This window comes from Anser anser, assembly GCF_964211835.1.
Source record: "Anser anser genome assembly, chromosome: 21".
Lineage (NCBI taxonomy): Eukaryota > Metazoa > Chordata > Aves > Anseriformes > Anatidae > Anser > Anser anser.
In genome coordinates, this window is record NC_139742.1 from 11,480,327 (window position 1) to 11,505,398 (window position 25,072).

Consider the following 25,072-nt stretch of genomic DNA (forward strand, 5'->3'; position numbering starts at 1 on the left):
AGTTTGGACAGTCAGATGTTGCCCATCTGAAATGTTTTATGGAATCTGCAAAGTAACTGGGAAAATTACGGGGTTTTTAAAGTGAGCCGATAATATACTCCTGGTTTTGCATGGACTCAAGTGATCCACAAGATTAACAAGAGCTGTTGGAAAGACACCCAAGGATGGTATGAGTAAAGGAGTAAAGACAGAATTTTCCCACCAGTTGTTCCATATTACTTACTTCATAATCAGTCTATAAAGCTCCTAAAGCTCTTCAGGATCCTCGGGCTTGATCTGAGGGGAGGACTTACTGTTTTGCAGTGTTTAAACTTTTTAACATTGCTAGTTTAAATTTTACGTCTTTGTGGAAAGTGACACAATGAGATTGCCAAATTGCCTCCACTAACTGGAATTTGAATAAGTCATGAATCATGTTAAAAATGAAAAAATGGAAAAGCCAATAGGAAATCCAGTAGTTTATTGAAATAATTCATCCTGAACTCTGAAAAACATTTGGTCAAAGGGAAGAGCAGATGTTGCTCAAGTTTGCCTAATTAAGTTTTCGTAACTGTGAGGGGTCCTGGAATTCAAATTAATTTTATTCATTTGCCAACATTATGATCTCTTACATTGGTGTGCTGCAAAGTTACGTTCTGATACAGTTCAGTATGTTTCTAGTTCTACAGAATGTCTCCTATTTTACTTCCTTTGCTACCTTCTGTCAGAGCTTAAATAATGGTTATTGTGCTGCTGGATTAAATGACTGGTTAGCCATCAAATTGTGCATGCACACATGCATGAAAACAAGGAAGTGTGTCCACCTGTTTTGTTTTGTTTTAATAGATCTATAATGATTAATTGCTTTACATACTTAAACACAATCACTGAAGTAGCTGAGTACCTAAGAGTTAGTCTTACCTATCTACAGTATAGACTTCTTTGTTAAAGCAGAGAATTACTATTCCAATTTCATCCTCCTTTACATTTCATCATTCAGAATAGTTAACTGAGCTCTCAGTTTTGACATCTTGTCTGATTTCCATGACCCAATCCTTGGTTCTTCTGTTGCATCTCTAATCACTTCTTCACTTCTTCACTTCTCCAGCTTTCAGATGGTATGTAGGAAACCTATATTTTTGCTGCCTTCTTCCTCATCTAACTAAATATTATTTTGCTGTAATCTCATTATCAAGCAGATTCAGCTATCATCCCTATATTGCCAGCGGTCAGATCTACTTATTTATTCCACACCTGTCTCCTCCTATCCAAACTAAAATCTCACTTTGTCGTCTTGCAGCTTCTTCATAGATACCTAGCCATCAACTGCTGTTCAGAATGGGGCTAAAGAGAACATGAATCTTTGTGTTTCTGTTGGTTGTCCTCATTCTTAATTACTATGCACATCCTGCACGTTCAGGTTCATAAGCGTGTATGATCAATGCCCATGTTTTGAAAATACATTCTGCTTCAACAAAGTCTAAAACCCTTTACATCTGGGGGAAGAAGGAAAAAAAATAAAAACACAATGTAGTTAAAATATAGACCAAGCAGAAAGTGATATATGAAGATACCTGAATATCGGAGTATTCTAGCTGCAGGAAAGGTAAAGCACAAGTAAAGAAAAAGCAGCCTTCCTCTGCATTGCCCCCCGGTGTGCTTTAACTGTGACCTCAAGGAGCCATATCTAGATAGGAGAGGGAGTTCAGTTTCCAAGGCCCATTCAATCCTAAGCTCCTCTGCAAAGTCTCCCAACATGGGGTCCAATTAGTGCCACTTGTATTGGTGAATTTTTTTTAGAGACCTGCTGAAAGCAACCGGAATAAGATTCTCAGATTAACTTTACACAGGCCCCTGTACAGTTCCTGAGCCCTGTATCATTTTCATTCAAGGTAGATTTTGACTGAAGTCAGTAGGAGTCAGAAACTAAGCAATGCAGGATCAGGCCCATCCTTTTGTTAATTTTTTATCATTACCTGGGCCCTATTCCTGCCATCCACTTTGCAGTATGTATTTTTATTATCTTTTCTGTAAATTAGGGATAGTAATATTTACTACTTCTGTTAAGTGCTTATAGTTATATCACTGAAAACCAAGCAGTATTTAATTTCTAGAATTACCCACCTGCCACTGAATTAGCAAAGCCCATATAAATCATTCTAAATGAGTACCTTGAGAAATGTTCAGTCCCAAGTTAAGCATTATAAATGCTGGAAAGATGCAGAACAGAAACTAACTGTAAGGTTCATGATGTAGAAGTTTTCCAAACAACAAATAAACAAGGTTAACTATTCACAGAAAGCAAATCACATTGGCATGAGAAAAACAGAGGTAAAAAACTTGCTTAGTCTTCATCCAGCCCTGAGTTCAAGCTGTGGAACTGTGTTATCCCATGATCATTCTCCCTTAGTATGACCGAAATATTAACTATAAATACAGAGAGAGAAAGAAAGAAGAAACTGAGCAGAAGTTAGCCTCCTGCTCAGAGGGCAGTGGGTTATCTTGCGTGTTTCTTATTCATAGATAATAAAAAGCAAAGTAGAAAATGTGTAATTCTCTGATATGCTTCAGCTACAGCACATTAACTGTCAGACTATCGCTGTAAAATTTGGACTGGATGCTGTTTAAAATGCAGCAAAAAGAATTAGAATTATAAAATGTTGATTGGTTATGTTATGATTCCAAAACGAGGCAGACATCCTTTGTGCTGGTCAACATTTTAAGCTGAATTATATTGTTTAGTAAATGATTAAGACTAAGACCAGTAAGATTTGTAAGTGTGCAAAATGACTGATACAACACAGGGAGGAAAATTAAAAAACAAACAACAACAACAACAAAACAACCCCCCACACAGAAAAACAACAATTACCTGCAGTTTAGAAACTGGTGATGCTGCTCAAAAAAAAAAAAAAATACGTAGCTCAGTCTAAATAAACCTAACTAAGGAGCACAGAATCAGGCCCACTCCTTGGATTTTATGTCTGCACTTAGCTGCTGTCTCATATAAGAGGAAGAGGTACCACGAAAACTATTTTAAGAAAAATTGCTTCTTGCCATGTAAATTCATGCTAACCAATGATTACTAACAAATACTCCATTGGGGAAGCTGAAATAATTAAGTAAACAATTTAGAAGCTGAAGTAGAAGTGTTGATTGCTCTAGCTCATCTCACCAGGCTGCTGAGATACAGGACTCCTTGCCAGCGTACCAACGTATTTGGAAATAACTGGAGTTCCCATTTCATCGCTTGTAATAAGCTAGTAAGGTCAGAAGTGGTAAATGGTGGAAAGACAATTAGTATAAGAACAGCTTCTGTCACTAATCCAAGCATTGTCCCTGCTCTGCGGATATAGCAGAGGACTGCAATCCTTGTGCTAGTGCAAAACGGATCTGTTTAATGCAATACCAGCTTCAGTGACTATCTGCTACAAAACTAATACTTCTGTAACTTTTAAAACTGAATCCCTCCTATCTCTGAATTTCTATTTTTTTCCTTTCCCCCCTTCTTCTAATCTCTGGCCTGCTGGTTACTGAATAAAATAGTCTTTCACTGTTGCTGACACAGCATTTACAGGGGTTACTGTATACCTGTGGCATTTGCATTTCGCTTAATCAAACTGCAATATATAGATCCATTCAGTCCTGAAAATGGTATACAATTTCCTCTTTCTGCCTTGCTTTCCCCTAATAGCAGAGAGGCACTAGAGGGTTGCATGGGGCTGTGTGTTACAGGCTGCCTGCAGGACCCTAGCGGACTAGGCTGTATTTAATGAGCGCGTCTTCACTGACAGATTCATTATTTGTGTTCGGTCGCTTCAAGTCAAAACTGATTAGTTACACTTACTGCAGCAAAGATTTAATGATTTTATTGTTTATCTTCAATTTATTTTGATTAACATCTCCGTTCTTTTCATTGCAAGTGCAATTAGGTGTAATATAACAGCGACTACTTTAATTTTGCTGAAATTAAGATGAATAAGTGACGGATTATGGCACTTTGTTTAACAAATAAATCATAGTTAAGAGGACTGTATTAGTAATAAATGCAAAAACAGACAATCTAATTAAAATGCATGGAGCTGATAGTTTGAGTTTCCAGAAATGTAATGAATTTTCATTTTAGATATCAACTAGATTTAGGTGCACTGCTTATTTATTGACAGTAAGATGACAGAAAGACACATTATTTTGTAAATCATCTTAATTTCTTATATTATGTTGGTAGAAGGAAGTACAAGCAATGAAATGAAGGCATACATTTTAAAATTTTCAAGATTATGTTTTCAGGAAACACTGCAATTAAGGTGTAGCTAAAAAAGAGACTGAGGGACTGAAATGAGGAAAAAAACTCATTAGTTCAATTCTCACATGTTTAGACTTCAGCATTTTCTGCAACAGATGAATATTCTCCAAGTCCCAGCCACAATTTTCCTTTAAGTTCATAAGATTCAATTCACTGCCACACAGCAAAAGCCTCAAGACATGTAAGATGGAAGAAAGAACTAGCATGAAGAAAACTGAACCCAACAAACAGTGAGCAAATCGAGATTGCTCTACACAAGCGTCCCCAAATCATGGGGCAAGTAGCAGGGCAGCAATCCTGGAGCCAGCTTACTGTGGGGGTCGTATGGGCTTAACTTCTGATTGAGGAAAACCAAGAGGAAAACGAACCCTTCAGAATCAGAAACTTTATCCCTCTGATGTTTAAAAGACCTTGTATTTGACAGGACAGCTTTGAAGATAAAGACCGAAGCACTCTCCAGCTACAGGCTGTTCAGCACCCCACACTGCTATCTGCAATGCACTTCACTTCAGTTTCTCAGAGTTCAGTCATATTAGAAAGGAGATAGGGAGACATTTTTTAGTATATTGTGCTATATTTTTCATGCTGCTATTTCTTGCCCAAGCTTTCTTTACAGAGCCTGCACGAGCTCAGCTCCATTCAATACATCTCCATCACCATTCCTTCCCACTGCAGGATGTCAGGCTGGCCGGTCGCTGTCGCTGGCCAGCGTGTAAATTGGTTAATAAAAACATAGGCTGACACCCCTGACTTACACATATGAGGTATCTCTAAACTAAGAGGTTGCCACTGAAGACAAGAGAGGGGCTTTGCCTTATTCTTAATGTGCAATTATTATTTTTTGTCCGTAGGAGGATTTTATTCCAGGGATTAAGGTTAGAGAGAACTAAGAGCTATATACGCTCTGTTAAGATCCTATTTTGACTTTTTTCCCCATGGTATTAGGGACTGGGGGGACAGGGGGAGAGAAAAGGAAGGAACGGAGAGTGCAATCCCTAAGATCACAAAGCCAGCAAAAGAGTACTTTGTTCTTCCTAAACTTTTTAAGTGCTCTTCTTATATTATTGTTTCTTTTTCAACCATTTTAAAAGATGTTATGATATTCAGATGAAAGCCATTATTGAAAGAACTATTTATTATGATTTAGTAGTATTTTTTGTTTGTTGCTCTACCGTATTTAGTGTATGATCACCGTACACTCCTTGAATTATGAAATTTCAGTGGCAATACAGATTTGTTCCAGCTGAGGATATGCCTCGTGGATTTAAAAGGGACTTAAAAATTGCATTTTAGCAAATTCCAAAAAAAAAAAAATCGAAAAATAATTCATGTCCTATGTGTGTATAGAAAAAATACTGAAGCCAGTTCTATTAGTGTAAAACAAATAAAGGGAGGGAGGGAGGAGGTGCACCGAGGAGCTGCTAAGGCCTACTGTCTTTGTTCCTGATCACATTGATCAGATCTGCTAATTCCATTAAAACAGGTAGCTACTCCTAAGTGTATAAAATGAAATGAACAAATAAATCTAGGTACTTTTAACGAGGCAATATATGAACGTATTTACGAGTGTTTCTGTGTGCCATAATCCCCCTTCTAATACTACTTTTCAATATTTGATAAATAAACGGATGGTAGGTAAGGACCGAGCAAGAGGGAGATGGAGCAGGAACGATGCTAATGACCAAATCAACCTGTAAAAAGCAGCCCTGCTCTGACTGGAGCCCCAGCCATCAGCTGAGTGTCATGTACGGGAGCCAGGAAGAGCTGGGGGAGGTTGTGGAGGGGTTGGCGAGCTGGAGACTGGCAGCATCATTGGTTTGAACAGGCCGTGATTGATTTGTCACCAGAGGCCCATTTGACTGGGCGAAAAGCCCTGATCTCAATCTCTCTCTGCCTCCTTACCTCTGCTGTCCCTTTTTCCTTCCCTACATTTTGACGCTGGCACAGCAGCAGGGCAAGGGGACTCAAGTTGTGGCTGACACAGAGCAAAAGGGTTGAGGGTCACCGCTGCTGAAACCGTATAACGACCGACAGGGGAGATCCAGCTCGTCACACTTTTCACTTTCCATCTCGCCTTTAGAGCTCTAGAGGTTTACAAAGCCCCAAATACACATTCAGAGCAATACGGGAGCGCCATTCCCCCCCAGACGAACAACCAAAGCCTCTCTCCTTCCCTTTCCCTCTCTCTCCCCCTCTCTCTCTCTCACACTCACGCACACACACGCACGCACACACACTCTCTCTCCCCACCCCTTCCACCTTCCTGTTATCTGTGGCTGGGAGAAACCTCTAGATCTACAAATATTAATTACAAAGGACAACGAAAGGTAAGAAGGCGTCAATTATCCAAAGGTGTCGTGATGTTATTTCAAGTCAATTGCAAATGTGTGAGAGGGGAAGATTTCGCCCCAGTGATTCCTGTCTGCTTGGCTGATGGGGACCGGAGCCGATTCCCTCCCAGAACTGCTGCAGCTATGCCTCAAACCACACACTTTCCAGCAGGAGCCATCAGCATGGGCCTTTCTGAATTCTCTCTTTATTTCATTCATTAAGGGCATTAGGCAAGTTGGAATTTGTATGAAAAGGATCCTATGGGAATACTGTCTCCAGGGTAGGTATTTTCATGACTTTCCACATCCTGGGGCTCTCTCTGTATGTCTTTCTCTCTCGCTTCTGTTAGATGGAGCTTTAAAGGAGGCTGCCCTCATCTTCCAACTAATCTGGGGAAAGGAAATAATCTGAGCTGCATATATTGAATGGAAAAGTATTTTATTTTATAAAAGGGCAGTTACCTAGAAATGATGAGACCTTTCCTGCTTAATTTTGTTAATGGGCTTTGTTATTATTATTGTCATTCCTAACTGTTTTCAGGTTTTTCTCACACAAGACTTTTTAATGACAATTGCCTTCGTTATCCAAAAAGAAAGAGATAGCAGACAGGACAACAGCAAAATAATATTAATCAAACAAAGGCAGACTTTAAATTAAATGGGCTGTTGTGTTCCCATAAAAGCAGGACAATCTCAATACTCTAGCTCATTTCACTTGGCAAAAGAACATGGCATCAGTTTTTTAACTTTAAAATAGTTTAATGAACACGAATGGAGAAATAATTTTTCTGTGTATTTAACAGTCTATAAAGAAGAGAGAATGCTTTAACTTTGATCGCCACAATTAGTTCCCTGGGTATCTAGAGGGGAACAGGGCAGCCCTGGGAGCCTCAGTTCTTTAGATACAAAAGCATTTAGATCGCTTTAGAGCAGTTAATCCTGAGACTGGCTAGGGTCCCTTTTGTTTTCTAACTCCATTGTGGGTTTTGTTCAGTTTTTTCTATTCGCATGATTGACTGCCCAATGGATGCTAATTATCCAAATGTCGCTTCTGTCCTTTGAGTGACTTTCTATGTATTATGGGCAACTGTCATGCATTCTGTCATTCTATATCATATTACATGTATTATCATATGAAAATGGTACTCTGCATAAAGGAAGGTGTCTGAACCAGCAGATGCTGCAGATATTTAGAGGACTTGCTTAATCTGAATGGATTTTCTATAGAAAAATTGGTCAGAAAGAATATAGGGGAGTGTCAGAAATGGAAAGTTTATCAGGTAATTATTTTTGTCCTTTTGCTGTTTACATGATAATGTACAAAGCATTAACTGTCTCTGCTTCTGAAATCTGCAGCCACCTTCCTCCTCCCGAACCAGGCAACCCGTCTGTATTTATTAGAGTATGACAGCTTAAGCTAATTAAACTGATATCTGTCTAAAATAATAAGCCCAGAAAGTTAGAATAAACATTATGATTATAAGCAGAAAAGGCAGCTATACAAATGTAACATCGATGTTATATTTTAATGATAATCTGAAATTCCTGTGTGAAAAACACTGGAAGTGGAAATGCAAACAATAATAAAGTTCTGCAAAGACATTTTTCACTATAAGTAATTTTACTAAGATCTTTATCTCTTTACATGATATTAATAAGGGCTAGCACAGATGTGAGCTTGCATATTTATTTTTTAAATTTATAAATATGTGAACATATATTTCAAAGGATACCAAGGGAAAGGTTTTTACTACAATATTTCCCCTAAAATAAACGTAACACACCTCAGTGTAACGTGCATGCCAACACTTAACAGGAATGCAAGATTTATAACGATGGGGCTTTTTAGATTTGCACTCTGGGGTCCATTGAATCCATAGGCACATCCAGAGTTCCCTCTCCTAAATGTTAGGATTGTATTTTCTGTTTGACATTGATAGAAAAGCTGGGGATATATAACACTGAAATTAATGATCTTGTGCTTCATCAGATATGTGTAGTAAGTTTCCATTAATGGTAAAGCTAAATCATGGGAAATATGTACTTTATGGAACAACAAAAAGATACCCTGGAAAGACTTGCTCTGCTGTATCAAGGTGCTTTGAAATTTTACAGTGATCAAATATACATGATCAAGCTGTGCTTGTTAGGGTACGAGGGGCTCAAAACGGTCAATGATTATTGATCAGACTGTTAAGTATTTGTTCACGATTCTTTATATCCCAAAAGATTCAGGGGAATGAACAGTGAAAAATTGCACCAGAGTCCACCTTTGTTTGAGATTGATGTATCAAAACAGAGTATTCATTTGCCAAATCTATTGGAAAAAATGTGTAGTAAATGATGACATAAGGACTCCAAGTGCAGAGATTAGTATTTCCTTTTTTTAATTACCTTTGTTAAAATTTAAATGCTAATTCAGAAATGTAAACACATAGTCTTTGTAGAACAAGAATAGTGAATTATTGATAAGAGCAGATTTATACAGCAAAAGCAGAGATACAATCATAGCTTATCCATTGACCTTTGCATTTTACCTAACATTTTGAGCATGCCAGAATTTTTTTAATTGAAGTTGCAGTAACAGTGATTTAAGAGAATCCATGAGGTAAAAATGGAAATTTCTGCTACTCTTACAAAATAGCAAATCCTATGGGGGTGCAGCTACTGTCTTTTGGTAGTGGAATAAATATTACTTCTCATGAGTACTTCCAATTAAATGTTTTCTTATTATATTGTCATTTGGCAAAAATCCCAACTTATCTGAATAATTATTCCTTTTTTATTACTTGATATTTCCAGAGCGTCTATTTCTTCAAGTCCAGCATATATAAATATTTTTTATTTTAAAATTAACTATCAAGTTTGTTCCCTAGTTCAAAATATTACATGCATTGAAAGAAAATGCTGACGTATAATTCTTGCAAAATCATAAGGCATACTTTATTTGATTTCATTATGCTGTACATTGCATAAATTCACAAGATCTTCCCTGAACACAGAGATCGGTTAAGATAAACTTACTACACATTAAAGAAAACTACTGAACACAAAGAATTATTTCTGCAGATATTTGCCTCTAAGAAATGATAACATATGTCTGTGTCTGAAGCTACAAATAGGGAGATGGATATACACACATATGTTCGTTCACACACACACACATAGCCTCATAGTCATGTATCTTATACATATTTATATAAACAAATTTACATACTGCATCTTTTGTAAATTGTAAAACCAGCAATACCTTGTATCTCATTTTCGGATGTTAATTCCCTTAAAGCCACTTAGGATTTCTCCAAAGGAGAACTGCATTGAAAACAACCAGCCACATATATACTTACATAAAAAGTTTGCAAAGTATAAAATTGGTGAAATGTCGGCGATTGGTTGGAAATGCCCTTTCACCTTCTTGTGTCTGACCTGCCACTTAATTAATCTGTTCTTGTCTGGGAGCAGACAGTGTTAAAGATAAGCAGCACAGTGAGCAAAGCCCACAGCCCTTTGAATATACATTCAGCTTTTTTGTAAAATAACTTTACTTAACTATATTTGTAAGAATTCATCATTTCTATTTCACTTTGTGTCTTATCTGATTTCTTCTGATTGCGAGCATTTACACGTGAGACACTCTGCATTTACCTCTCCCCTTTCAGCTGTATCTGTTCTAATTGCCTAGGCTAGTCCTGTAAAGTTTGCATCTGCTTTCCATACCTGCTTGCTGTGTTTTCAAATCATTTTTCCAGAGACATGCGGTGGGCATTCGGGTAGTCCAGATAAGGATTTATAGTGACAAAATATTGACTGGATTTGGTATTCACTTATGAAGGATGACGTTAGTGCCACAAAAATCCCTGTGATGTACAGGGAATAGTTAATTAATTAAAGGACCTGCTAATTGCTACTTGAGGTACTGTGCGGAGATGATGAAGAGTGCTTGGTACAAGGTTAGGTTCTCAGTTTTGAGTGAACATTTTCATTTAAAAGATTTCTTTAAAGTACATCCTAATTTTTTAACGTTTTTTTTTTTTTTTCCAGGTTACTGTATCTATTCAGACTCAAGTGTTCAATTGAGCTTCAATTAATTATAATATATAGTCAGGGTGCTTTAGCTGGGGTAGATTGATGGAGAAGCTTTGTTTCATTTGGTGCAGGTGGCACTGTTTAATAAGCACAGGAGAGAGTGAATAATGTAGTGTTTGCAAAGAGAAATAAATGCAAAATAGAGAGGTGCAATTAGATCAGCTCAGAGAAATAAAGGACAAATATTAAACGGTCAGGTATCTTGCAAATAACAAGTAAAATAGTAATAAGTATCTCATTGAAAACTGCCATTTTAATTTATGAATATGTAAAAGTACTGCTTTTAAATAAATCCAGTGAGCAAGTCTTCTGCTCTCACTAGGCAGGCACATTTCAATATCTGGAAAATACCAGAGTTCTGATTTTCAGACACTCCATATTATTTTTTCTTATACTGAAGTATAAGTAGGATTCTAAATCTAAAATATAAAAACAAGGACTTCAAAAATGGACTTCTAAATTGTACTATAAAATACTTAAACCTTTGGCATTCTTTAATTATGGCTATTTTATAGTCGAGAAAAATTACCCTATGGAAAATTAACCTGTGAAAACTTGTAAATCATATCAATAATTTACTAGGAAATGAGTAGCTTTATGCTTCTCATGCATGCACTGAAGATAAATAAAGTTGCAGAAGATTATACAAAAGAAAATAAGATTGTAGATAAACAGTAAAGCCCTTGAGAATGCAAATCTTCTAATTGCACACAGAAGAATGAAAACAAGTATATCCTACTGAAAATAACCCTATTCAACTTAAAAAAAAAAAATAAAGAAGTATCTGGTATCTGACAGGATACTCTTGTGAGCTACTTAATATAAGAATGTGAATGTATTTAGGCATTTCAGCAACACTTCTGCATCTAAAAATTTCAGCTGTAGACAGATTTTCCACAGACGATTCCCCCCTACTGCTAACCTCTTAAATATACCTATAAAATACAAAATGTTCCCAATCACCTCCAATAAAGGAAGCTTCCTTACATTAAATGCATCTAATATTTGTGTTAGAAATCCGAAGTGCTTTCTGATGTGGTTAAATTCACAAAGAAATGTGGTTGTAGAACAGAAAGGAATGTATCGAGCACATCTCTCTGAATATTTGCAGATGGACCCAGAGCTGTGGAAGTTTACTTATAAAATATGGAATTAATCATATTCTTCGTCTCTGATTATTCCGCAGAGGCAATACAGCTGGACTCTTTCTCTACAAACCTTATTTTTGTTATGTAGCCGTGTTTACCAAATCCATGATATACCCAATCAGGGCAGCCTCCCAAACCGCCAGGATTGGTTGGTATTGAACTTGTAAAATGTTTATGAGTGAGTGTTTGCCTGGTAATGTAGCCCTGGGTGCCCTGCTGTCAGCATGGAATTACTGATCCTGTTACACGCAGAAGGGCTTTGCAGGGAAGAGAGGAGGGGAGCTGGGTAATCATAGGAACTTTCTCCTCTAAAGTCTTAACGTGCATTTAGACAAAATAGTTCTCACCAACAAAGCTACCTTCACCACTCTGTTTAAAAAAAATACAAATCCACCTATTTACTCTAACAACTGTTCTGCGACAAAGAGCCTTATTGCAGTTATTTCAGCTCTTAACTGTACAGCAACCAGATTAGTCAGTATAAATTAGATTAAAAATAAATCACTAAGAAGCAGCTACACTACCAGATTCAAAAAGAGACATTTTTGCAATCTTTACCATATTCTGTGCATGAATTTTATTGAATTAGCGGTAATAAAAAAATCGTATTTTGTAAAAAATATTCTATTTAAATTATTATTTACTACGGTAGAAGCTCGAGTCAGGCAATTAAATCTAAACACACCACCAAAAATCCATGTTCCCCAAAATAACTCTCCACAGCTATCTTGAATACACAGCCACTGACCTTCAGAATCATATTTTCTTTACCAATTCACAGTAATAAAAATGAACATTTTGTCATCACTTTGGGAAACTGTGCCAAACACCTTAAAACACATGTCACATGCCAACTTTACTTCATTTTTCTCCTCAGGGAATAGATACATCTGGAATCATAATCACAGATAAAAACCTTGACAAAATTGCACGTGAGCCCAGCCCTTCTCTCCAACACCTACCTTTTCATAACATTTAATACAATATTAATATCAGTTACTAAAAAGGCTTCCAACCTTTACATTTCTGACATAACATGTTCAAACCCATATTTCACACTTCTTGTTCTGTTTTAAGTTCAGTGGATTTAACAGGACTCTGGAGAGAAGATCATGTGGCTGAAGATTTCCCTCCCTCTCTAACACCCGTAGAGGCAGTTTTGGAATTGTTTAAATAGCTGTGGCTATATAAACTGAAATATGTAAGATTATGGGTATCTTATTTCTCTCTCACACATATAGATACATGCTTGCATATTTTTCTGAAATCTACTGCTTGTACCAGCGACAAACAATCTCTACACAACATCTGGGCAAAACATTCTGAGTATGTTCCTTTTAAACTTCATTATTTATTTTTCCTGCATATTCTTGGTTTATCAGACAAAAACAATTAGGTCGTATTGTATAAAAACATTATTTGCTCTTTTTTACCTATGATTGACAGTTTTTCAAATCAAAATAAAGCACATTCTTAGCCGATCATCTTCTTGAAAGTGTATTACTGTTTTAAGCTCGGTTTGCTTCTGAGACAGCTAGAGATCTTACTCGTCAGGGCTAACTGGTGAAATTACAGATCCAACAGATTCCCTGCTCTCCCCCAAGTGCTTGGCTTAGGTAATAATTAACGGCTAATTCCTGGACTGAGATTTTTACTGTATGTTTTTATAAAACATTCATCAGCTGATACTGCAAAGAAACGGAATTGGAGAACTTTGCAAATTTTCTTTTTTTATTGCGTTTGTAATTAATACCATGCTGGAGGTACCTCGGGCAGCTCACTGTATGGCTTTGTTCATGTCAGAATGGTGATAGCAACCTCTTTTTGTTACATATTTAACAGCTTTGAAAGACATTTTTTAAACAGCAAATGTACTCGACAGCTTTAAAGCAAAGGACATTAAATAGGTTGCCAATTATTCATTCAACAGCTCTATGTGCGTCAAAAAAATGCATACCACCAAATCTTCCCAAGACAAACCACTTAAATTTCCTGTGACTCACGCACCATTTTTGCACTTACTGGGTAAGGATAGCAATCATTTAGAAAAAGAAACAGATACTAAACATTTCTTACCCTGGAATACTAAAAACATATTTATTAATACGCTCATTTCCAGTTTGGGGACAGCATCTGTGACAAGAAACGTCCTATTTTTAAACTGAATGGTGTTTGTTAATAAGCTAATTTTATTATTTTCTTTCACTTTAAAATCACCCAAAGTGTCTCACTTGGTATATAAGAAGCGCAAAAAGTGATATATGAATGGAGCAATCATTTCCCAGAATCATTTCAAGTCAGTCTATCGAGCAAGTAAATCTGAAGCATGCTAGTCTGTCTCCAGCAGCTCAGGGAGATGAAGAGCTGAGCTGAGCTCCACTTGCTGACAAGAAGCAAACTGTCTCACATTTTAGGAGAACAACATCATTGCCTATAAAAATGAAGAAGAGACAAAATAAATAAAACCAGTTAATGTTGTAGTTAACTTGCAAATCAAGTAAATCTGTTGGTACAGTATTTTAGAAATAAATGATAACAGCATCACACCAAACACACATTTCTGAACATATAAGCGTTCTGATTTTGATTTAATGGTATATCAGCGTCAACTATTGCTTCCTTTGCTGGTACACACTTCCTGATGCCTACTGTGAAGGGTGCCCATATTTACAACTGAGTAAGATGATTAATTACACCTTGTCAATCACGGTGCATGAAGACATAACACCACAGCAGACAATGAAGAAGACGCCTGAAGCTACAATTACATTTTAATTCATAGTTTATTGTATGTTCCCATATATTGCACTCTAATAACCGTAGGGGCATCAAAAACATATGAGATATCAATCACTCTGCCCCCTGGTCTTTCATGTTTATATTATTCCACAGCCTTTAAATTACCATAAGTAGTTACTTATTTTCTAAGCTTTCTTCTCTTCTCTCTTACCTTTTGCTTCCATTTATCTTTTATTCTTAGTACCTTTATCCAACAGCTCTAAGTATCTGATGGAAGTTTGTAGCTCACTTAAAATCTGTAACAGACAACCTGAAACCCAGCAATTAGCAAAGACAGCTTAGACTTGTGTTCCTTTGTTGAAGGAGGCGTTGAATCTTTTGTTCTGATTTAGTCACGGTAGCTGGGTGGAAGCTGGTACCTCATTATGTGGTTGGTCTGTTTGTCTGGTAGGTAGCAGATGGTACTGGAGATGACGTTACCAAGAGAGGCAGGGTAGAGAAACTCAAGACCTGTGATTTGTTCACCTGTCACCTATAACAAAATACAGGTTAAAAGACTTTATTATTAGCTGCACCATTTTTTTTAATGAAAAAAAACTCGTTTCAAATGAGCCCGCAGTTGATTGTAAAGATTACTTTGCTGTAGCATTTTTTCTGTTGCTCATTATTCAAGGATACCCTGGATTTTATTCTGAACAATGTAAATGTCATTCATGTGTCAGTGTGTACATTAGCAGCTTTGTGTTTACATTCTGTTACTCTCCTTGTGTTTTGGTAGCAAGGGTTGGATGTCTTCTCGTGTTTGTATATCCATTAAGTAGATAATCAGAGATAGCCTGTGAACTGGAGGTCATGCCATGCCTTTTTCGCATGCTATTGGTATTACTGGTTCCGGCCACTTGGGCAATACAGTCGTATTAAATATTGCTTTTTAATTCCATAAAAAATACAGCATCTTTTAGATAGTCCGCGATGTCAGACGGAGCGTAAGAATCCGTGACCTTTCTCACTTCCAAGGTGTATGTAACCAACTGCGTGATCCCGAATGGGGCTGGTACTAACAGATTTGGGGATAGCAGCACCAGAGGAGGATGTGTACAACGAAGCGCCTCAGTAGGGGCCACGCGATGCTGTTCCCCAGCAAGAGGTGGCGGAGCCCAGGGTGTGAAGCGAGCAACGCTCCGCGCCTGCCGTACTGGGGGCACATCTCCCACCACGGGCGGTACCTAAAACCTCCTGTGCTTTAGGGAAGGCGGGGATCAGTTGCTGCGCCGGGATGGGTACGGTACGGCTCCGGTAACACTTGGCGGAAGTTCGGTGACCTGACGCGTGAAGCCCCGTTGGTTCCAGGCGCGACTCCCGGCCGGTGTCCGGGCAGCTCCCGCCGCCGCCAGGTCCGGTGGGTCGGTGCCGGGCTTCGCGAGGGGCCGAGCGGCCGTCCCGCGGGGCGCCTCGTCCTCCCGGGGACACGCAACGCCTCCAGCCGGGCCGAGGGCAGGCGGCCCCCTGCCCTAAGCGCGGGGACACCCTGCGGGGCTCACCGGGCCTCGAGCGGCGGCAGGCGGCCCTCGGCGGGCTGGGGCAAGGGGGGCGCTCCTCGGCGCCTCCGCGCTGCCCGGCGCTCCCGGGGCGAGACCCGTGCGGCGGGAGGCTCGGCCTGGGGCTGTCCCGGGGCCGGGCCGTGCGTCCCCGCGTCCGCGTGCCGGGGCCGGGCCGGGGCCGGGGGGCGGCGGCGGGGCCGCGGCCGAGCACATGCCGGCGGCCCCGGGGCGCGGCGGCAGCCAATGGCGGCGGGGCAGGACGTGATGTCAGCGCGCCTCTAGAAAAGGCGCGGAGCCTCGCGCGGCGCCCGGGCTGCAGACGCGGGCTCGCCGCCACCGCGCAGCCCCGCACCGCCCCGCGCCGTCCCGTCCCGCACCGCTCCGCACCGCCCCGCGCCGCTCCGCGCCCGGCTCCCACCCCCGCTCCACCCACCCACCCCCCCCCGCCGGCAGCCGCCCCGGGCCGCGCCGCCTTAAGGAGCGAGGGGGGCCGCCGAGTGCCCGTCCCACCTGGTGCCCGTCCAACTCTCCCTCCTTCCCCCCGGCTTTCTCCTTTCCCAATGAGCTCCGGCGGGCTGGGGGAGGAGCGGGGGACGGAGCAAACTTTGCCCCTGAGCTGCCGCCGCTGCCAGCCCTCCGGACCGTGAGTGCGCGCGGGGGGCACCCGGCCCGGCCCCGCAGCGCCAGCCTGCCCTCCGCCCGCTGCAGCCTCCCGTCCCCGCCCGCCTCCTCCAAACCCCGCACAGTGCGATGTAGGGGCTTGTCCTTCTCATTTTTATTTTATTTTTTATTATTTCTCACCGAAGACGGTTTAATTCTATTTTTTTTAAATGCATTCCTATTATTTATTAATCCCTCCCCACCGTAAGCCTGCCCAGCCTTCTGCCGGCTGGGCCGGAGCGTAAAGCCTGGGACCGCACCTGGGGCGATGAGCCCCGCGCTGAAGAAGCCTCCCAGAGGGATGCGCCGGGGCCGCGCAGCAGCCTAGAGCCGAGCCCGAAGCTCACAGCGCCGGCGGTCCCCGCTCCCTCGGCCCCTCCGCCCGCCTCTGCTGCTCCCCGACCCCGCGGGACCCCGGACCCGAGCCTGCGCCGCGCTCCGGAGAGCTCCGCCGGGGGGAGAGCCCCGAGCCCGAGGAGAGACGGGGCGGCCGTGCTAGATGCATGGGGGAGGGCTCCGCTTAATGCAAGTTCTGGGCTCCTGCAGGGACCCCGACAACTGTCAGCAGCAGCAGCAGCCGCAGCAGCAACTCGGGGCCTCCTCCTCCGCTTCCTCAGCGATGCTTTTCCACAGCCTGTCCGGCTCGGAGATGCACGGGGTCATCGACGAGATGGATCGGAGAACCAAAAGCGAAGCACCGGCCATCAGCTCGGCTATAGACAGGGGAGAGACCGAAACGGTAGGAGGCGAAGGAGTGGGAGTCATTCAGCCCCCTGAACATAACGAACCCCTCAAAAATACAGCTTTTCCTTTAAAATAGCAGGTCGGGGGGAAACGTATGCAAAATACTAAATCGGAAGAAAATTAACCATAAAGACACCCCCAAAAGGTCGAGTAAAACCACGGGGAAAGGCATGAAACTGTTAATTATTAATAATATGCATAGTAATAGTAACGCCTGGGTGAAAGGAGCGGTACTGCTCTTGCGAGAAAACAGAAAGCTAGACCAGCCTTTTGGTAGCGTCCAAGAACGCCTTCCCTTCCCCCAGCCCGGCCGGCCTTCTAAAGTTTTTAGGGAGAGGCAAAGTATGCTTTTATACAGATAACGCTCTGGCACAGCGAAATTTTTCTCTGCGGAATGGAAACACAAAGAATCCGATTCGGTGTTATTTTTCAGGTGGGATGTCCACGCTGAGGTAGTTGTTATGGCACTAAGTAAAAAAAATAAATAAATAAAAGGAAAACTAAAACTCGAGCATCTTTAAATTATTATTTTTTCGTAATAGAAAGATACGTGAACACTGGATTTGCAAACATGGCAAATGGATTTAGAGGATGTATTTCAGGGAGACAGAGGGATGCAAATTTTTATAACTTTATCACTTTTATCTTATGTCTGCTAATGCGCACGACTTGCATTTTAATACATTTAGATAATAAAAAGACGCATCTTTCGAAGCAGAGTTAAGCCAGAAAAGTGGAAGAGATTTCTCAAGTGTATTAACTGAATCAACATTTTCTGTGTACTGTTTTTATTTTGTTTTGGTTTGTTTTTTTGGTTAAGAAACGATAATTCTGGGGAGAAATGATCCCATATTTTGGTAATGCTGTCTTTTAAGCTGATATGGGCATGTGCAAGAAAGATATCTGTGCTTGGTTTTTAAAACTTCAACAATAGGTGTTACTTCTCTAAATGCTATGGAGAAATTTACTTAAAAGTGACAGTGAGATTATTTAATCCTGGCATGCTGGCTGAAAATAAGCCTTTCAGCTAGAAGGGCTGAACATGATTTCTAATCAAAGCAGTTTTGGTTTTCTTTGGAAAACTTAATATTTCTCTGTAAAATTAAACAATATCAAGTTATCTTTCCTGGAGTAATACTGTGGCATGATACCTTGATATATCTACTTAGAATTTATTTGCATGCACACGTGTATAGAATGAGCAGTGGGATAGGATACTAGATCCTTAAATACCATTTCTGGATATCAGAATATTTTTGTTACTGGTAAAGCAGAAAAAATCGTGTTTTGTTTAAAGTGGATTTATAAGGAACTACTTTGGTTATAAAACGGTCCCTAATCAGAGTTCAGTTAATGCCTTAAAGGACTAAGCTACCAGTGGACTTGTGTGGCTCCCATGCCGCTCTAGTGCCATAATTTTATTTGTACGTACTGCTGGTAGTGGAAATGCTGTAGAGCCAGCAGTAGTGCTCGTGGTGCTGGGGGTTGGCGATCTCTGCGAGTGCTGGATGAAAGCAATCCGTCAGCATGTGCTGGAAACACAGCTTCGTTTTCTTTCAGTTCTTCCCGTTAGCTGTCTTCCCTCTCCTTGCTTCGCGCAGGGACTTAAGGCTCTAGACGAGGTAAAAGTAAACACGCGGCTTCCCCCCGCCCCGAGCGGGAGCTCTGCGGCTCCGGCGCGTCTGCAGGGCGGCAGCTCTGGCCCCAGCACCACCGTGCGGGCTGGCCTCGAGCACTGCCATGCTGACAAGTTGGGGACGAAGCGGACGGCAGCGCAGTGCCAGGTCTGCCACAAACACTGCCCCACTCCGAGCCTCTTGTCCTGACTTCGGGTTTGGGTTTAGGCTGAGGGTGCTGGGTAAAATACATGACCGCGCTTAAACGGTTTCCGATATTCTTTTTCTCTTTATTTTCTTTTAGTGTTTTCTTTTTTTTTTGGTAGGAGTTGACAGAAAATGTATTTGTTGTTTTTTTTTTTGCAGGGGGTTTCGATTGGATTGTGATTTGACACTAAACTATTAAATTATATAGGGGTTACATTTAGTTTTATTGCTTCCAAGTTTATCCCAGCATAATCTAAAGCACTCTGTTGTTTTTCCTCTCTGTTTCCCCCACTATTTCGTTTTTCTGATGAAGCGTTCAGCGCCTCAGACCAGTAGCGTCCGCCTCCTCGGCAGTTGTGTTTCCCGATCCCTGCGGTGCCTCGGCTCGGGGCAGCCCGGGGCGCGGGTCGGTGGGGAGCGGCTCGCAGGGAGCTGCGCCTGTGCCGCTGCGGCTGCTGGGGGGTTTGATCGTAATTCACTCGGAATTTTATAGCTAGGAAAATACACACCCAGACCCGCACTCACGGGGCATTAACTATGCAGGCGCTCTCCGCGTATCCGTAACGGTAAATTTTAGAATTAACTCTCTGCGATTTTCCCTGCCCTGACGATTGCGCCTGTTTATTGAGGAGCATCTTTTCTTGATCTGGGACTGGCAAATTCACAAAAGGAAAAAAACGGAGCGAGAAAGCCTGGCTTTCAGCCGCCCCCCACCCCACCCTCGGCCGCTTTCGGCCCGTCCTCCACCCCCCCACCCCCCCCTCCGGGGCCGGCCGCCTCGGAGCCCCCCGGCCGCGGAGCGGGGCCGGGCCGGGCAGGAGCGGGGCAGGAGCGGGGCAGGAGCCGGGCCGGGGGGGCTGAGCCGCGCAGCAGCCGCTGGCTCTCGCTAACGGCCCGCGGTTGTTCTCCCCAGCAGAGCATGCCGTCCATCAGCAGTGACCGCGCTGCCCTGTGCGCCGGCTGCGGGGGGAAGATCTCGGACCGCTACTACCTGCTGGCCGTGGACAAGCAGTGGCACATGCGCTGCCTCAAGTGCTGCGAGTGCAAGCTCAACCTGGAGTCCGAGCTCACCTGCTTCAGCAAGGACGGCAGCATTTACTGCAAGGAGGATTACTACAGGTACAGCGCAAAGCCGCCCGGAGAGGGGGGATGAGGGGGGTCCGCGGGCTCCCGGAGCCTCCCGGCCGGGGCCGGGCGCATCCCCCGGGCTGCTCTGGGAGCACGAGGCCCCTCGGCGGGCGGCCCGGAGCGGAGCGGCCCGGCCCGGCCCCACGCGGGTCCCGCCGGGGGGCTGCGGACGGGGCGGGGGTCGGGAGGTCTGGGCGGCTCCCCGCGGCTCCCGGCCGCAGCCCGGGCTCCAGCGGCCGCGGGGGGAGCGGGGCCGAGCCCCCCAGCTCCTGCCGCCCTCCCGGCAGCGGCCCGGCGTCGTGCCCCGGCCCGCAGCCCCCCTCCGCGGGCCGCCCAGCGGGAAGGGCGGGATGCGCCCCTCACCGTCTCCTCGGGCCCTTGTGTTTTGCAGGAGGTTTTCGGTGCAGAGATGCGCGAGGTGTCACCTGGGGATTTCTGCCTCCGAAATGGTCATGAGGGCCAGGGATTTGGTATATCACTTAAACTGCTTCACTTGCACCACCTGCAACAAGATGCTGACCACCGGCGACCACTTTGGCATGAAGGACAATCTGGTGTATTGCCGCCTCCATTTCGAGACTCTCATCCAGGGGGAGTACCAGGTGCATTTCAATCACTCGGATGTAGCCGCTGGGAAGGGCCCAGCACTGGGAGCGGGCTCTGCCAGTACTTTGGGACTGCCTTATTACAACGGCGTGGGGACTGTCCAGAAGGGGAGACCCAGGAAAAGGAAGAGCCCGGGGCCTGGGGCAGACCTGGCAGCGTACAACGCAGGTAAGAGACCCCATCTTCCCCCAAGAACAATTCCGACGGTTTGTTTTTGTTCACTTCCAAAGGGGGATTTCCGTTTATTTTAGCTTAAACCGTTAATAATAGTTTAGCTGCAGCATAATTATTGAGATCAAGTGCTGTCAAACTGCAATTACAGAAGCTAATATGTTAGCATTTTTCACTTCAGCTGGAAATAAAATGTTTTGAAGCAAGGTCATCTGGTTAAGGAGGGGGAGAGGGGGGAGTGGAGCCTGAAATAAAATCTGGAAACCAGAGCTTGGAAGTTAGCACTTCAGAGAGCTGTGAATTTTCTTTAGTAGCTACACCCTCCGAGGCTGCTGATGGGCGAAGCGTTCTGCCCTTCTCTCGAGCTCCCGCACCTCCGCCTCGGGGGGCAGGGGGCCGAAAAGCGGCCGTCCCCGGGGGGCCGCGGGGGGCAGGTGGCTGCGGCCGGGGCCGGGGCTGCGCTGCCGGGACGGGGCCGGCTGGGCTGGGCTGGGCTGGGCGCCGCCGCTCGCTGCCCCTCGCCGGGACCGGCCCTGCCGGGGGGAGCCGTGCCCCGGGCGCTCTGCCCTCAGCTGCCAACTCGCCGAGGAGTTTCCTCGTCCGGCCTCCCCACGGCGGCTCCGGAACTTTGCAGGGAAAGGAGCCGGGGCGGTCTCCTGCCTTCCCGGGGCCCCAAAGGCCGCACCGTGCGGGGCCCGCTGTCCCTGGGGAACGGCGGCCATGGGGGGGCCGCCCGGGGCCGTGCCCCAGCCGTCGGGCTGCCCCCTCGGGCTGCCCGGGGCCGGCCGCGGCGCTCTCGGGGTGGGAGCCGGGGCAGCCGGGCCGGGGGGCTCGGGGGGCGCCGGGGGGCGCGGGGAGGCCGCAGGGCGAGGCGGGGGCGCCGAGAAGGGCGAGGAGAAGGGGCATGGCGAGCACCCCTCGGGACGGGGCCGCCACCCACCGCTGCCTTCAGCAGCGATTTGGGAACGGCTCAGAAACCCGGGGTCGTCCCAGGGGTGAAGGCTGGTGAAAGGTGCGCCTGGCGGTGTCCCTGCGAGCTCCCGCACACGCAGGCAGCGGCGGCTCCCCCGTTTAAGAAGGGTTCCTCTGCGGGGGGCTGCGGTCCAGGCGGCCTTCCGCTGCCTCCCCGTGCAGGGCAGATGTTCCCATTCAAAGGACCCGTAAACCGGAGCAGCGGCGTCTGTCCCGGGTGGGAGCACAGCCCCGGAAAGTCTTGCTGCTCCCCGGCTTCCTAACCGCGCCGTCCTTAGCCGCGTTTTGAAGAATTCGTTTCCAAAATAATTGCCCTCCGAGTTTGCTCGTGGAATTTGGGGTTAGACCCTGTAAACGATGCTGCAGAGATCTTCCTTGAGGAGCTTTTAGCTTCTTCGCTTAAACTATTTGTCTGCTTAATATTTGCTAAACCGATAATCGATTAATTTATATGGTAATAAGTGTAATTGATCTTGGAAATCAGACCGGGTTGTCTGTTGATTTTTAAATCTCACAAACCAGCAAATTATTGCAAAGCCTTCTATTTTCTGTCTTCTAAAAGGAAGCCGTTTAAAAGTGTGATAGTTTCTCTTCATTTTTAATGGAACTTCTCGTTTTCTCCCGAGAAATGCATGGTGTTGTCCTCTGAGGGTATTCGGGGCTGGTACTTTGTGTAGCAAGCTTCGTGTAAATAAATCGTCACCAGAGGTGGTGGGAAAAGGGGGACCCGGAGATGCGGCCAGAGCAGGGACAGGAATTATTTTGTAAATAGCAGCAAACACTCATCTGCGCCATGAATTGGACTGGCTCTTGTTTCTGCTTAAACGAGACTCCGTTTGCACAGGGATGATGGGTTTTGGATGTGGATAGAGCCTGACAAGTGGAAAATAGCTTAGAAGGATGCCGAAACTTCAAAAAGATTTTTTTCCCTCTCTCTCTTTGTTTTTTCTTAAAGTGTGTTCCTGTGATCGTAATTTCTTCTTTCACTTGTTGGATTGGATTTTGATGTTGGTTTCTTTTTTTTAGGTCAGTAAATCAATGGCTGAAAGCTTGCTGAACACAGAAGCACCTGTAAAGAATTCTGAATACTCCCTTTGTGGATTAGACCCCAAACCTCCCCCAGCCCGCTGTACTTTATTCCCATCTCTCCGCTCTGCCTTTAATAAGAAGACAGGGACCTCTCCTTGCAAGCGCTAGGAGTGCTGAGCAGGCGGGGGGCAGCGGGAGCTCCCCACGCCCGGGGCCGGGCGGGCAGCGGGGGCGTTATAGGGGCGCACCCTCCCGCACGGGCGGCGGGGCCCGGCCGGGCTGCGGCTCTCTGGGGCCGGGCCGCTGCGGGGCGCTGCTCCGGTCCCGCTCCTGCTCCCGGTCCTGCTCCTGCTCCCGGTCCCGGCCCCGCCGCCCCGGGGCCGGCAGCGGGGCCGGGTGGGGGCTGGCCCCGCGAGCAGCTTTGCCAGGAGTTTTTTCCTGAGAAACCCGGGGAAGCTCTGGCGAGCTCCCCCCTCCCTCTCCCCCCGGGACGGGAAGCTCCCGGCCGGGGCAGGGCTGCGCCGGCTCCGAGGGGGGGACCCCGCAGAGCCCCGCTGCGGCCCCCTTGGGCCGGCGGGCGGGCCGCAGGCACCCCCGTCCCCAGCAGCGCCCGGGGAGCGGCGGGTCGCAAGGTCCCCTCCTGAGGTCCGGGTGTCCGCCGCGTCCCCTCCTGCCCCCCGGCCGCAGCTCTGTCCCGGTGCCGAGCCCCCCCCTGCGGCTGCGGGCTCCGCTCTGCGCTCCCGGCCGGGCCCCCCCCGCCGGCCCCGGCCCCCTGCAGGCAGCCGCGGGTGGGAGCGGGGCCGGCCCCGCACCCGGGGGCGCTGCGGGCGGCGAGCGCCGAACGCGCCTCGTGTTTCGCCCCGCTTCCCGGACCGGGGCTGGTTCGCTTTCGTTTGGGGGTAGCGTAACGCGTCAAACACGAGCCGCTAAGAACAAAAGTCCCCCCCCGAGGAAATTCCTCGCCCCCGGCCCCTCCGGTGCCGCGGCCCCGACGTGGGGGATCCGGGGCTGAGCGCGGAGCCGTGCCCCCGGCTCCCTCCTGCAAACAGGGTTTGTGCAAGGATAACGGCGCGTCCCGCTCCGTACTCGTGTCGCTGTTTTTAGAGGCAGTTTTACACGCTATTCTGCCGAGGATATTTTGGTCCCCGGCGTCGAAGCGCGATGGTTTGATGTGAGGGAGTGAGAGCCAGCTCCTGGCCGCGCTCTCTGCGGGCTTCACCTCGTGGCCGGCCGGGCGCTGGTGTCGCGGTGCCGGGGGGGCTGCGAGGGGTCGCCTCTGGTGAGGGCAGCGGGTGGACGGCGGGGCGATGGCCTGGGCGTGGGGGCCGGGGGAAAGGCAGCAGGGCCTCAGAAGTGGCCTGGGGTCAGAAGAGATACTTGGCACCACTTCAGAATTTGCTTTATCACAACATAGGAATGAAGCATTAGTTAATTTAAGGCTCCTCTGACTGGAATGTTACCAGTTGTATTTTTGAACTCCCAGCAGGAGTCCCAGATGCTGCAATTGCATGGAAATCCTAAGTCCGGGTGGTTGAGCAATTCCTTTGGGCGATGTGCAGGGACACCACGAAGGACCAGGGAGGAAGTGCCTGGAAACCAGAACACGGCACGAGGGGCGCGTACGGTGCCACTCTTACACCAGGGTGGCCCTTGCAGAAACTCCTTCGCTCCTAAGGTCTCCACGCACTTCTGTGTCGGCGCCTGCAGCGCCCGTGGACATCTCGGGCTGGGCAGGAGATGCACGTAACACCGGATTGGTACAACCAAATTCTGCAGATGGTGCCAAGTACCAGAAACAAATAGGAGAGGG

The 25,072-nt window shown here is 45.7% G+C and overlaps 1 protein-coding gene across 9 annotated transcripts in view; it reads left to right on the plus strand.

Moving 5' to 3' along the window:
• LHX2 (LIM homeobox 2) overlaps positions 1 to 25,072 on the plus strand; it is a 46,227-nt gene that overhangs the window by 10,790 nt on the left and 10,365 nt on the right. For 4 of the 9 annotated variants that reach the window (XM_083807017.1, XM_083807025.1, XM_083807024.1 and 1 more), the window contains exons 1-3: positions 17,608 to 19,317; positions 20,270 to 20,475; positions 20,876 to 21,258. In XM_083807017.1, the coding sequence (XP_083663143.1) occupies positions 19,042 to 19,317; positions 20,270 to 20,475; positions 20,876 to 21,258 (865 nt within the window). In that variant the 5' untranslated portion in view covers positions 17,608 to 19,041. Of the gene's footprint in view, positions 1 to 16,639; positions 17,529 to 17,607; positions 19,318 to 20,269; positions 20,476 to 20,875; positions 21,259 to 25,072 lie in introns of those variants that run through there. The other 5 variants (XM_083807019.1, XM_083807020.1, XM_083807018.1 and 2 more) reach the window with 5 other exon arrangements.